This window comes from Nematolebias whitei, chromosome 8, assembly GCF_014905685.2.
Source record: "Nematolebias whitei isolate Nwh7 chromosome 8, NemWhi1, whole genome shotgun sequence".
NCBI lineage: Eukaryota > Metazoa > Chordata > Actinopteri > Cyprinodontiformes > Rivulidae > Nematolebias > Nematolebias whitei.
In genome coordinates, this window is record NC_056505.1 from 18,162,768 (window position 1) to 18,178,089 (window position 15,322).

General features: G+C 39.7%; 1 protein-coding gene across 1 annotated transcript in view; it reads left to right on the forward strand.

The window, feature by feature from the left end:
* nipbla (NIPBL cohesin loading factor a) overlaps positions 1 to 15,322 on the forward strand; it is a 37,352-nt gene that overhangs the window by 2,946 nt on the left and 19,084 nt on the right. The window contains exons 3-16 of the mRNA XM_037681015.1: positions 148 to 294; positions 484 to 649; positions 1,114 to 1,214; positions 1,314 to 1,425; positions 1,576 to 1,736; positions 2,754 to 2,902; positions 3,280 to 3,370; positions 3,584 to 3,805; positions 4,035 to 4,289; positions 5,074 to 5,825; positions 7,327 to 7,540; positions 7,684 to 7,860; positions 14,697 to 14,870; positions 15,078 to 15,239. Of these exons, the coding sequence (XP_037536943.1) occupies positions 231 to 294; positions 484 to 649; positions 1,114 to 1,214; positions 1,314 to 1,425; positions 1,576 to 1,736; positions 2,754 to 2,902; positions 3,280 to 3,370; positions 3,584 to 3,805; positions 4,035 to 4,289; positions 5,074 to 5,825; positions 7,327 to 7,540; positions 7,684 to 7,860; positions 14,697 to 14,870; positions 15,078 to 15,239 (2,800 nt within the window). The 5' untranslated portion in view covers positions 148 to 230. The remainder of the gene's footprint in view (positions 1 to 147; positions 295 to 483; positions 650 to 1,113; positions 1,215 to 1,313; positions 1,426 to 1,575; positions 1,737 to 2,753; positions 2,903 to 3,279; positions 3,371 to 3,583; positions 3,806 to 4,034; positions 4,290 to 5,073; positions 5,826 to 7,326; positions 7,541 to 7,683; positions 7,861 to 14,696; positions 14,871 to 15,077; positions 15,240 to 15,322) is intronic.

Below are 15,322 nucleotides of genomic sequence, written 5' to 3' on the forward strand. Positions count from 1 at the left end.
TTTTCAATTTCTCCCAGTTTTTTTAATTCTACTTTTTCCTCATTTTGAAATCAGTGTTTTTGACTGAAATGCTCCTTTCTGTTTTTGTCTTTTAATGTTCATCACTCGTCTTATTTTTCTTTCCTCACTAATCATGTTTTCTCTAAGGTGCTGGGAGATGTGAGGACGGGTGGCGTTCGACCCCCTGATCTACCTGTGTATCAACACACTCCCCCACCCTCACCTTCAGCATGAATGGGGATATGCCTCATGTTCCCATCACCACTCTTGCTGGGATCGCTAGCCTCACTGACTGTGAGTGTCGCACGGTTGTATTTCAAACATATCTCCTTTTTGCCATCTTCAAAAATATCCAGTTCAAGCAAATGTAAAATTGTTTTGTTTTCATCTTCTTCTTTTTTTTTTTTACTACGTCAAAACTTTTTTCCCCACCTTATTTTTTTTTACTATTTAAATGTGTTATTTTGTAAATTATTTTCTTAGTGTTGAACCAGCTGCCCCTCCCTTCCCCTCTACCTGCCACCACCACTAAAAGCCTCCTGTTCAATGGGAGGATTGCAGAGGATGTTAGCCGTCTGTTGGACTGTCGAGATGAGAATCTGGCCTCCCAGTTAGCCCATGGCCTCAACCAGGTCTCCACAGAGCACATGTAAGTTTAAAATGATGTCTCTTTCTGGCAGAATGGTTCTTGATTGACAGGGTGGCATGTTCATTATGAACACTGTTGTCTTGTAGAGCCTGATGCAAAAATCTCTTAAAAATAATTGTGTCACTGTCACTACAAAACACTTCATAGTTTTTTTTTAATTTACTTTGCATTTAAAAAAAATCTATTTGCATTACTGACCCAGATTTAAAACAATCAATACAACTAATTTAGTTAAAAATCTGTAGCTTCGTACTTTATACTTCTCATGACAAAATGTGTACTGCTAAATCTCTCAACTGGGAATCATAGACATTTATTTTTACAATGATCTTACAATACATGTTTGCACTGATAATAAATTACTGGTTAACATTATTTATTACATTTCTTTTCATAATTCACCTCTCTTTACTCCATTTTTAATTTTTTTTTAATATAACATATCTGTGTTTTTGTGTCTTCAGAGAACTGAAGGACAACCTGGGAAGCGATGAACCTGAAGGCGATGCACCACTGTTGCTGCGGACCATGCTGGCCAGGAACCCTGGCATCTTCAGGGAGAAAAGTATGGACACAAAGTCATGCATTATAATTTGTGTCATTATTAAAGTTTAATAATTATATTATATTTGTTTATTTATATAAAAATTGTCCTCTTTTAAAGATGTTATGCAGCAGTCAATGGTACCATCATTCAAGGTCACCCAAAACTCCATGCATAGTCCTGCCCAGTCAGCAAACTTTCAGCCTTCTGCAATGTCTCCCAATCCATCAAGGTGTGTTTGGCCACATGAATGAGCTCAATGGAAAATTGCTAAAGCTGTAAAAATTAGTATTAATTTGATTGTTGCAGTAGTTATGTCAATTTGCAGTATTTTCTCGCTTACTTAACTTCTCCTTTATTGTTTTTCCTCTAATCTCTTCAGTCGGTTTGTGGCACCGCAGACCGGGTCCGGGGGTCGGTACATGGGCCAACAGAACAGTCCAGTGCCCAGCCCTTACACTCCTCAGAGCCCCGCACCTGGTTACATACAGCAGTATCCCCACCAGCAACCACCCAGTTACAACCAGACCCAACAGATACAAGGTGAGACCCTACATGCATGTGCACGAGGAGAGTGGGCGTGTGCATCTTTGCATAGTACATAGTCTGGGTAAGCCAATGAAAAAGCACATTACAATCAAATTATAGTATAATATGTTTTATGTGTTTATTGTTGCTACATTTTAAGCCCCCTCAAAGTTGTACAACAAAAATCTTGTATATGTGCTCTTGTGAATATCCCTAATCTGCAGAGGTCTGCTCCTAAAAATGTATTCACTCAAATTTTAAACTTTCAATTTTCAGACAGAGCTATTTTTGTTCGTCTTGATAAGATCAGTCTTATTTGTAATTAAATGAGCATTTATACTTGTAATGTCAGGTATGTTAGCATGTTTTAAAGAATTTTGCTTGTTGGTGTTGTACCTTTTAGTTGTATGCATTAAGGTGATGAGATTTTGTAGTGAAGAAATCTTTTTTAGTTCCTAACAATATAAAGTTAATGACTTCAGCTGAAAGCCTACTAACGTTGTTTTTGCCACTTGATTGACCAATTTTGTATTAAAAATTCAGTAGAAGTTTCTTTAACTTTTAAGAATTAAATAATTGAAAATAGCAATAGTAACGGTGTTTCCCTTACCATTATACAAATGGGGCGCCCCGTCAACAGAACTGAGTGCCCCGCGTACCGAACCAAATTGCCTCTGCCCCATAGTTCTAAGCTAGCAGCGCGGCAATACAGTACAGGCACACTAGCTAAAAAAAGCAATAACACTGAGACACACACACACACACAAATTCACGGATGAGATGAGCACCCCGCCATGGCAAGTTATCTAGTGGAAACACTGAATAAAGTGTTAAGAAGAACTATGTTGCATTAGTCAAAATAGTTGAGAACTGGACATTGAAATTATTAAAATGCAAAAATGATAGAATGATAACTATTGAATTCAATAAAATTTATCAATGAGCTGATTTCATGTGTATTTTGTGCTGTCAAAGTCCTTAAAAACAATCATAGCATTTGTTAAAAAACTTTTTGTTTATTTTATTCTTTAGCATCTGTGGCGAGCCCGATGGTGTCTGGCGGCATACGAAATATCCACGAAGACAAAGTTTCTGGGCAGTTGTCCAGTGCTCCCAATCACTACCCAGACAGACTCGGTACTGAGGACTACATGAATATGGTGCAACGTCGGAGCATTGAGGTATGGCTGACAAACTATAAACAAAATTTATAGACTTAAAAAAATAAAATGACTTTTATTTAAATAAAAAAAAAAGATATAATCAAAAGTACAGATTTTTTCCCCCAAATTTTAATATTTTTCCCTCAAAAAAATTTAGACCTTGTTATAGATTGACTAATACAATGTAACACTTACAGGGTTTATAATATCCCTATGATTAGAAAGGAGCCAAAACTTTCAGATCAAGAAAGAAAATAAATAAATTAGTACTAAACAGAGCACGCACCAGATTATAAGTTATTTATTTCATTAGAAAATGTTTGCATCTTCTCAAAGTAATGTGAAAACAAGCTGAAAATCCAGTGTAATTTTTTTTAATCCTCTGTATTGTCCAGGAGGGTGACCCCGCCATGAGGAATCCTTCTTTCCCTCTGAGGTCTCCACAGTCCGGCTGTTCTCCAGCATCAAGTGAAGGAACACCAAAACGTAAGCACACTTGAAGAGTACTTTACTTTGTCTAACTTATCCTCGTCAAGAATGAAGCCACTTCAAGCTTAAACATATCAACATATGGAGAGTTCTGTGTGTTTTCCTCTGTAGTATTGTCAAGAGTCATTGTAGTATCTTATATACACTGCCTTTTCAAAAGACATTTATTTATGTTATAACATTCATTCTCTTCTTTGTGTTGTTTGATAGCGGGTTCTCGCCCACCCCTTATTCTACAGTCCCCACCTCCTTATGCAGCCTCACCCAGAGAAGGAGGCCCTGACACAAAGCAGCATCTCCAGCAAAGGAAGAAAGCTCCTACAGTAAAAGAGGAAAAAGATATGTATGACATCGTTAGCTCTCCAAACAAGGACTCTACAAAACTTACCCTAAAGCTGTCCAGGGTTAAGTCAAATGAATCTGATCCAGCATGTAAGTTTGCTTTTTCTACTTTTTTATATTTTGATAAGCCCAGTTATACCTGAATTCTCAGATAAAAAAAAAAAAAGTATATATATATATTTATTGAAACGGTTTCTGAGCAACTTACTCAATTACCGGAACTAAGACAGATTTGCTTGATGGGAATATTTTAAAGAATATATTGTTCTTTGTAAATAATAGAATGGAAACAATTTTAAGCATTTTGTCTATTTTTCAGGTGATGTTCCTGGTATGGAACAGAACTCAGACCTAATGGAGACAGAGTTGGCCTTTCAGCACGTTCCGGTTCTCCAGCAAAATCTAGCAGCCCGGCATCAACAGCAGCAGGTCTTCCAGCAAGCAGTTGGTGCCAGTGGTCTTCAACCTCCAAGTTCACCTTACGATGAGGCAGAGCTTGATGCTCTTGCTGAAATTGAAAGGATAGAACGAGAGGCAGCTAGTGAGAAGTGTTCCAAGGAGGTGCAAGATAAAGGTTTGCAGAATATCCAGTGTTGTGCACTTTAATAAATACGATAGTGCTCTAAGCGTGAGCAGCAGTTGTAAACTAAAATACTTTAGGACAAACTTTTGTTACTCCAGGCAGAAGAGACTCTTGAATATTTTCTGTAAAGGGCAGGATTGAGCTGTCTAAGTGCACATTTTAAGTCGTGCTGTTGCACATCTGCGTACTTATGTTGTTGTGAGAACCTGATAAGGATAAGTTGTATGGTTTTTTCAGTTGCTTTAAACTTTATAAAATTTGAAAACTTATCCTAATGAGTGGATTTCAGATTACTGTAGAGTTCTTCCTGCATGTCAGCGTTAGGGGTTGTTGGACAGCTGATGCGGTTGAAATTGATTTAACACTGTTTTGCTTTTGAGTCAGCAACAGTGGTAGTTACAGAGCTGAGTTGGCAGGTATGTAGGTGTGGGGGTGGAGCGTGCAGCGCTTCATTGTAGCCAACGGGACAGATGTCAGTACTGATTTTACGTTGCCAGTTTTGTGTGTGGAAATGCATGTTTTGTGCAGAACATGATTAGGTTGATTAATTTGCGTGATGACCAGAAGTGTCTTTAAAAGCTGCCACGTGTTTGATGCCAAATTGTGACATTATAGCGTGAAAGTGCTTTTGTCTTGCACAAATCAAAGTTTTGTTTGATGACAAGAGACCTTAAAATAAAATCAATATTTTCTACATGTGACAGGTATAAAAATACAAGTACACAGAAATTTACATGTACTATTGAATATTTTACTTTCTTTCTTTCTTTTTCAGACAAGCCACTGAAGAAGAGGAAACAGGATTCTTTTCCCCTTGAGCCAGGTGCTGGGGGACCGGGTGGTCCTACTGGTGCCCCAGGCAGTGGATCAACAGGAGGTGGCAATGCTGGCAAACTGACACCACAGGAGGCCACCGCAGCTGGAAATGGTGCCAGTCGCCCTCCCCTCATGGTGAGCATCGATCTCCAGCAGGCAGGCAGAGCTGATGGCCAGCTTGACCCCTGCCTGGCTGCTCCTATTCCTGCCCTTGAGGCCCAACGCTGGCCTGAAGAACCAGCTAGTGGGCCTGCAGCCGTGGAGGGTTCTGACACAGCTTTACGGTTGAAACCAGATGGACGACCCGAAGTCATTAAGAACAGTGTTGATAAACATGATAGCAGGAGAGAAGGCCGGGACTCATCCAAGCACCGACATCATGAAAAGTCATCAGACAGACGCGGAGAGATTCCTAAGTCAACGAGTCGAGGGGATCATGGACGAGATAGAGACCGTGAATCTGAAAGAGATCGGAGGCATCGGAGTGAGACTGGCAGTCGAGATAGACGGTCTCCTGATGCTCGCTCTCGAAATGATCGAGATAGGTCTGGCTTCCAGGCCTCTTCCACCGGAGAGCCTGGTCGGAGCAACAGTAGACAAGATGGATCCAAACTGGCTTCTTCTGCTGCTGGTGCTAAAATTCCAGATTCCTTCCCTGCTCAGCTCCTTGGAGGACATACTGGAGCTCTGAAGAACTTCCAGATCCCTAAGGTGATCTGGACTGATCAAACCAAATGTCTACCCACCTACCAATCATTCAACTGTCATTGCCTGCAAGCTCACAAAACCAAATCACCCTCCTGTTCACTTTTGATTTTGTTCTTCCATTTTAAACCTGTATTTATTCTTGACTTTATTTTAAAATTCTGTTAACACATTAACTTTCACCTAACCATCTGTTGAAGTACCCTAGTTTTTTTGTAGTTGATGTGCAAACAAACAAACACAAACCTTAAAGAAATCTTCCACTGTGTTTTATATACTTTTTTTTTACACCTCGGCTAAATTGTTAAATTTCTGCTTATGTTTAACCTTTTTACCAGTTGTCAACATCAATGTGCTATCCTACAACATGTGCGGTGCATAATGGGCCCCACATTCTAGTGCAGTGACTTTATAATTTTTATTAGATAACTTGTGCTCACTTGCATTCTATTTATTATATTTTTACATGATTTGCATAGACCGTTTTGTTTTTCCATATAAGTTAAATTTTAAAAAGGATAAAAACAAAATCACTATCCTAATAAACCCAAACTGAGGAAAGCTTTTAATACATTTTAAGTTTTACTAGCATTTTACGTTTTATGATGACATTGACGTAGTTTCTAACAGCATTAAGTCAGTTGTGTACACTGGAAACATGTTTTATTCATTTTTTTACTGCAGTATTGCCTTCACTGTCTCCGTTTAGCCACAAAGATGAAAATCATCTTGTCAGTTTCAGCAGTAATAAAACTTTTTTAATTGACACTGCATGTCTGTGGTAGTCAACAGGACAATCTGATATGACAAGTTATTACTACTATTGCCTGGAATTGATCAGATTGAGTCATATTCTGACAAATCAGTGGATTAAGTCACTTGAACAGAATATGATAGACTTTAAACCAGTCTGGTTACTTTACACCCATTATTATCTATAGAAGATAAATTGTTTTTGTAGCTTGTTAGTCAGCTTCAGTGGAAATTTCTTCCAGGCTTTCAATATATTTTTTTAATTAGATTTGTCTATTCTAGCTATTATCAAACTATTCTATAGAACGAAACTGCTCTGTTATTGCTCTTGACATCACTGGCACAACAAATTTGATACATTGAACATAATGCTGTAACTTTATGCTTTACAGATAATCAGTTCTAATCATTTTTACTGTGTCTTGACAACTGCCTGTTAAACGTTTGTATTTTTTTCCTAAACTTCACCTTTTGTTGCAAGATTTTTTTTTCTATCTTTGTGCAGTGTCACTTAAGAAACTGAGGCATTGGAAACACAGTGGAATTTATCTTTATGTCTTTGCTCTTGGGCTCTTGGAAATTGACATCAAAATCATAAATTTTGTCATTTTGAATCATTTTTTTTAATTGCCATTTATTCATTGTATTTTTTGTCTCCAGAGTTCATATTTTCTGCCTAAAATCATGCAAAATTAATTTACATAGATTTTTAAACTTGACTTAACTCTTCTTTTTAATGTATTCTTTCCTGCAGATTAACCGTGACAGGGACATCAGTGGGTCAAGTGAAGGTCAAATGTGGGGGCAGCCAAAGGTTAAACTGGAGAGACTGGGTTTGGTGAAGGATTTTGAGAAGCGGCCCAAGCCAGTGGTGGTTCTAAAAAAGCTCTCAGTTGACCAGATTCAGAGGATAATTCGACACAGCAAAACTGGGAAAAACAGGTTCTCCTCAGGAAGGTCTGGCAAAGGTAAGACTTGCAGATTTTAAATTGCTGCTTTGCTAAAATCTTTCAGTTACTTTAATATTTTCCAACTTATTTTTATACACTCCTCTAATATAAGAAATGGTCACTTCATTAACAGTTTGAACATTTTATTGTCCAATATTTAGGTGAGATGGACCCAGCGATTCTGAAAGAACTCCCCCCAGAGTTGCTGGCGGAGATAGAGTCAACCATGCCTTTGTGCGAAAGGGTCAAGATGAACAAGAGGAAGCGAAGCACTATAAATGAAAAGCCCAAATATGCTGAAGTCAGCTCAGATGAAGACTTTGAGGCAAATGGAGAGTGTGAGTAAATTGATTTACAGCTTGTCTTTAAAAAAAATATTTTTTTTTAAGGATCTCTGACTACTTGCACCTACTTGCACATCTTACTGTCTCTTACTGCTTACTGTCTTTTTATTTCTCCATTCTACTAAAAGTTGTTTGTGATACATGAAAACTCCTAATTAATTAAAAATACAAATGTTCATTACAGTTTTCGGGGGCTGCTGTAGCTTGGTGGTCAGTGTCGCGGTCTTATTATCCTGGGGTTGCAGGGTTGAGCATAGGCTGCATCAGGAAGAGCATCCGGCGTAAAACAAATAGACAAATCTTTCATGCAAGTTTGCTCGCTGTGGTAACCCCTGAAGAATGGAGCAGCCGAAAGAAACTTACTATATGTTCATAAAATTTTTTTAAGGACATCAACATTATTTTACCGGCACAGTGCATTTTGGGGCAATGACATACATACCTGTAGGTTGCTGTGGAGACTAAGACGCAAGGAGACATGGCTTAAAAGATATCGCTGTACAGCTAACTATGGGAGCCGAGATGGTGTAGAGGCAGGGCAGCCGGCTTGGGACCCGAAAGTCCCAGGTTCGATCCCCAGTCACTGCACATCACGTGGCGTCTACTGGGCAGCATGCCTCACCCCCAAAATGCCCCCCGGTTGCCCTCAATAGCTGCCCACTGCACCACCTGGTGGTGGATGGGTTAAATGCAGAGACTAATTTCGCCATTGTATGGAAACATACAGTGTTGACATTGTGATGACATTATTATTATTATTATTATACATAAGCTCTGGATTGGAACAAATGGTATTACCTCTGAAGCTAATTTAAAGATTAAATTTTTTAATCGTGAATAATCTCCAAATATTTTTGAGATTAATCGCATTATTATGCACAAAATTAAGTTATGACTCAAAGACATTTAGAGCATTTTAAGTTACTGTTTTATATAAAAATAAAAGGTTCAGTACATTTAAAAAGGCACTTTTTAACAGCAGCGTTCCCTTAGCTAATAAAGTATTTCTAGTAACATAAACAAGAACATCATATCAAATATGAAACCTAAGCTATTTGCCAGGGCAATAATGTAATTAGTTTATTTTAGAAAGAGAAAAAAGATACCTTCAAAACCATAATCATAACAGATTAACAACAAATTCAAAAACGTGTTATTTCTGAAGAGTTACAAGAAGAAATGTTTTTCAGTCAATGAGCATCATGAACGGTTTATGTCCTGATGCTGCTCAATAATCCAGGTCGAAAAATCTAACAAGGTTAAGTCAGGTCTTCTGAACAGATTCTTCTTTGTTAAAATGTTTCATCTTTTATCCTAAAGACCCTCAGTCTGAGGAGCCGCAAAAAACTCAGTCAAATGGCACCTTCTCACAGTGGACCAACCAGTTGCTGTTGACTGCCAGAACTAGCTATTCACATGTAAAAGGAAGACCATCAACCTAACACTTGATCGTCAGAGCCCTAACAGTAGGTCGTAAGAGCCCTGATGGCTGCTTGCTATTCACTGGGGACTGAGTGATACTCTTAATATTCTTACATACATATTCCTGATGGAGAGGAAAGCTGAATTCAACTATCACACACTTACAATGCTTTTATTGCAAGTGTCACTTAGCCCTCTGTGAATAACAAGCATCCATCAGGGCATTAACGACCAGTTGTTTGGCTGATGGTCCTCCTTTCTATGTTAATGGCTGTTTCTCACCAAATATCAATGGGCAGATTGCTCTCGAGTCTGAGGGCTGCCGCAGCAAAAGCCCAATCCCCTCTGTGTTTTAATTTTGCCCTTGGCTATGCTAAAAGCATCTGACTGGAGGATTTTGTGCCCCTTTTGCACTGCCCCTAATAAGTTCCAACTCTGCTCAGCCCTGCACACCCCTACTCAGCCTGGCTCAGCTCAGCCTGGATTTGCACCTGCACTTTAGGACCGATTCTGGAGGCGTGTCCAGAATCCAAGTCCTGCTAATGAGAGTTCTGCGATGAGTAACTCAAAGCGGTCTGCTCCTCAGATAAATAATATTAAATAATTATTTTTATATATGAATATTTCTGTTCAGTGCCCTGACACGACTTCTGTTGTGACTTGGCGCTGTATAAATAAACTGAACTGAATTAAATCTGATGAACCAGATTCTACAAAAACATTTATATTTAAATCTAAAAAAGTTAAGTCTGGTCCTCTGGACGTTCAAAAAACAAAACAAACAACAAAAAAAGGTAGAAATGTTTTGTCGTTCATCCGAAAGACTTCAGTCTGAGGAGCTGTATTCAGCTCATAGCTATTTATATAAGACTGAGCTGAATACAGCACCTCAGACTGAAGAAGTCTTTTGGATGAAAGAAGAAACATTTCTACTTTTTTTTTTTTTTGTTTGTTTTTTGAATGTCCAGAGGACCAGACTTAACTTTTTTAGATTTTTTTTACCTGGGTTATTGAGCATGCATCAGGATATCGATATTTAAAATTCTATATTTTTCTTCATCATTTGATGTATTTGCACTCATAGTGGTTTTGTTTCTTGTATACAAATTACTATTTCTTGTATACAGATCATTTTTAGCTTTGAATTAAAATTTAGCTTTGATTTAAAGCTTTAATTTAAAGTGTAATGCTTGTTTTGTGATTTGTACATCTGTGGGTTAGAATAATGTTGAACCAAAGGCTGTATCTCTTCTTTAAACATGTTGGAGGGAAATATGAGATTCAATAATTTTGTCTTTTTATAATTTTTCAGTTGAATTAACTTTAATTAACAGATTATTTAATAAAGTCAAAGGAAAACAGGATTTCACGATAAAGCCGGCACCGTTTATTTATTTTTAGTCTTCACTGATAAAAAAAGCTTATATTTTATACGTAAAATGTTAAAAAAAAAAAACGTTTCCACCCCCCGTCCCTCCATCCCAGTCCTCCCGCCTGCCAGGGCTCGAATCCGGCCTTTGTGAGCTGGCGAGGCCAGGGCTCGGGGTTCGGCCTCGCGGGGTTCAACAGCTCGTCAGCTCATATGATCCTCTGCGGTGACACCGCTCGCTCAAATTTTATAGTTGGTCACCAAACACAAAATGCACCTGGACTTCAGAATTAAAAACGGTGTTGTCATTATTGTTTTTAAAATCTTAAAAATAGATCCAGCCGCTGCTCCACATCCAGAGAAATTGCAAATGGCGGCTCAGTGAAAAGTTTCTGAGATTAAGTGACTCCTCCCCCTGACCAATCAGAGTCCTGCATTCACGTTTCGGTCCGGACTCGGCTCGGCTGAGCTCGCTCGGTCCCACCAGCAAAGCAGGGACGAAAAGATGTCCTGAATCAGCCTCAAATCAGCTCAAAATACTAGCTAAAGGGCTGGTGCAAAAGGGTTCTTTATGTGGCGGGCTGCCCAGAATTGGGGCTTATTAGGGGCGGTGCAAAAGGGGCATTAGTGTTTTGTTTGGATTATAAAAATGCAAAAGATCCATTAAGTAACTGGGGGCCAAGCCATTTACAACTTTGAAAGTCAGTAAAATAATCTTAAAATCAATACAAAAAAACAGATAGCCAGTGTAAGTCAGCTACAAGAGGACTGATGTGGTCATGCCTTTTAGGGGCCGTTTACACAACGCGTATTTTGAGTGCATCCGCAGCTTTCTCTCTGCGGTTCTGCTGATTATTAAACGCTCCAGTATACTGCCGCGTACATACGCGTGTACTGTACGCAGAGGGTACAGACATGATACTCCAGCGTACACCCCGATCAGCTGCAGAGCAGCTTCACAGACAAGGGGCGTTTACCTTCGGGACAAATTGAGGTCGCCGATTGGTAATTTGCTGACACGCCTACTGGATTGATTGACAGGTCAGAAAAAAGAAAAAAAGTGAGTGCTGGCAGCCTCAACCTCAGCAGTGTTCTGTGTTTATATGTTGTTAATAAAAAGCTCTAAAAAAATTAAAAAAACAGGGAGAGCTGGCTCTACAGCCCACACATCAGACCAGCCCACCAGGAAATCTCCAGACCCTCCCGCAGCCACGCTGGACCTGAGTTTAATTTGCTCGTGACAAATTCCTTCATTTCTCACCATTTCAGTCATGGCATCAACGGAGGAGGAAGAGATCACTGCCTCTTGGCAAAAAAACAAAAGAAAAGGCCAGATCAGGGATGAAGAAGGAGAATTTAATGCATTGGTGTCGCATACAAAACAGTCCGTCGCTGGGCAGTTTATTGTGCGACACCGCGTACACGTATGCGGTCGTAAAAATTTGAGCTTTGCACAGACATGCCCTGGGGGGTACGCACGTACCTCTGCGTACGTACCTCTGCATATGGATGTACGCGGCAGTATACTGGGGGCTTTACACGACACCAGTGGCCCCCCTCTTTGAATCCGGAGGTTTCTGAATCCACCTTCCAGAGTGGAGGTTTTTCGCTGACCCCCCGCTGATAATGTAAACATCTCACACTGAGGCTTTGTGTTAAACCACATGCGAACACGCACGTGCGGACCGACGCTATATTTATATCAACATGGCGGCGGATACACTGCTTTCTGAACTATGACTGATGGAATATATTTATAATCTCGTAGTTAATTTATGTCAGTTTCCAGGTGCTGTGACCAACATCTGTGTTGGAAGAGACAGTCTGATCCAGTTCTAATGTCGCTGTTTATAGAACGAGGCACGCGCACACGTCGCGCTGCACTATAACATGCTAAATGTGCTAAATAATAACAGTTTAATAATAATAAACAGTGTTTATCTTAAGTTTGAGATATATAATGAAGCTATCTGGACATTACATAATTCAAATTATGTGATTAAAATGATGCTAAACATATCGCAAGTTATTAAAGTTGAAAATGAAGACAGCAGGTTTAATTTTTATTTTATTTATTTATTCAACACCACAAACTGTATGTCACACAAACACTGATAATTTAACTGAACACACTATTAAAAACAAGTTAACTGTAACCTGCATTAATGAACTGGACTCTTGTTTTCATCCTGGAATCTGGTTCCACGTTGTCCATCTGGCTCGTTCAGGAAGTCACTCCTTTGATTAATGCAGCTTAAAACATTAAATGGATTGAATAAAAGAACTGATGGGAATTGATGGGAACACAAGCAAACATTATTAAGAACATTTGATTTACCTGCAGTAAATCAGCTACTGATTATCATGGAGTAAAGTCCGACATCATCGACTCAGTTCTGGTCCACTCAGCGACCGGTGTGGAGCTGTTAGACGAAGCGGTCCCGCTTGGCGTCAAATCCGTCGACTCTTATCCAAAATCCAGCCAAAAACCAGATTTAACTTGTTGTTAAGATATTGTCAGCTGAGCTTTTAGCCCAGAGAAAAAGAGTGTGCCGAGGCAGCACACATGTGCATTAGGTGAAGGTACAAAATTCACAGCGCCATCTAATGACCCGGCATGGTAACTTCAGCGGATTCGGGAGGGCTGGGGGTGGATTCTTGCGGATGCATGTAAACCCAAAATCCGACTGTGTCAACGCAAATCTTTTCCTCTAATTAACATACGAAAAAACCTAAGTTTCCCCCCCATCGTGTCCGTGTAAATAGGGCCTTAGTTCCTGTTAAAAGACGTGCAGCATCGTTCTAGACTAACTGGAGGTGATAGAGAGACGATGATTCTGATCCAACAGAGCCGTTCGCCAAGGGGGACGAAAGGCTCGGTTCGGGTCACCCTTGATTAATTAAAATAAATAATGCTGCTCATGTGGCATGGATTGTTTATTTAAACTATTAAAGTATTTAAATAAAAATTGTATATTTACACAGAGCAGTGTTTCCCCTATATAACCTGCCATGGTGGGATGTGCATCTTGTCCGTGATTGTTGTCGATGGGCGGCAGGGGGACATGTCTGTTGGAACATGTCAGTGAGCTGTTGATGTCAACATACAGTTTTGGGGGGGTGGGGGGAGACGGACGCAGCTGAGCTGCACGCTGTTAGGGCCGACGGTTTTCAAAGCGGGGGTGGGGGTTCAGCGTGAGGGAAGAGGCAGCGTGAGCACTACCTTTCCGTTTTTAGCTAGCATGCCTGTATTGTGTGTCGCTAGCTTAGTCACTACTGACAGGTGGGGAGGTTCGTGCAGTTTGGTTCGGTAAGCGGGCTGCTCGGTTCTGTTGACGGGGTGGGGTGCCCCGCATGTTTAATGGAAGGGGGAAAACTGTAGAAGGAGGGCGACTGGGAGTGACACAGGTGATGAGCACGAGTGTGATTGCAGCGAAGAAATGGGCGTGGCAGGTGGCAAAGAGCGGCGATCATGACATGCTGCAGGAGGGAGGTTCTCTCCACAGGTGCAGCAGGTGCTAAATCATTTACAACAATTTATTTTAAATAAACAATTCATGCCACTCGTGCAGCTCATCCATCAATCAGCCAGTTTTTCATGTCAAATCTTACTTTGAAAAACCACAAAAGAGCAAGTCTGCAAAAGTCAAACCACCAAGTAGGGAGGGACTACTGTCAGACATGGTCCAAAATTAACATTTAAGCTAAATGAAGCTTGGGCTGGAGCAACCTATCTACATCATTTACTCAGAATGCGTTAGGACATATACAAAATGGTGACATCTACGTGTCATTAAAAAAAATAAATAAATAAACAGCCCACAGCATTTTTACTATTTCATTTTTTTAGTTGAAGTAATTGTTTATCAAATAATGTCAATTTTTCCAATTGTTTGAAGGTCCCTGTCATATGAAAACTGCATTACAGTGTTTTAACCTGCATGTCATATACGTTACATGAGTAAAACCTAAATTGACATTACTGGTGTTTGCTGGTTTTTAGCGCTAAGGATCTGATTTTGTTGTTAAATCTTTACAGCGGCAAGGAAGCGTCACAGACGAGACAAAGACAGAACCTGGGAATTTGAAGAAAGAGAGCGACGAGGTTCAGGGGACCACCGGAAAAGTGGGCACCGAGACAGCCGGCGAGGCTCAGGGAGTCGCTACCGCGATTCCTCTGATGAAGACTCACCACCACCCAGCATGAGCGAACGTATGAATTCTACCATTTAAAGTTGTTGTTTTTTTTTTGGTAGTGGTCATGTTTTGGAATTCTACATAAAAATTGTAATATGCTTTCTTTTAAAGCAAATTTATCAGTATTTTGCCGTCAATCAGAAGTCAAGCAACAAATTTAGACCTTTTAATGTGTCACGTAAATAGAACCTTGAGATCTATAATAAAGTATTCTCTCATTCAGTTGCCAGAAAAATGAAGATGAAGGAGAAGCAGAAGAAAAGGAAAGCATATGAGCCCAAACTAACCCAAGAAGAGCTAATGGACTCGTTCACATTCAAGAGGTTCTCAGCAAGCATTGACAACATACTAGAAAATCTGGAGGATGTGGACTTCACTACCATGGGTGATTATCAGAGTTTATAACTTTTAAACTAGCTTTGCATGTACATTTAGGCCTCATTCTATATTTTGCCTAATGCTTTTATG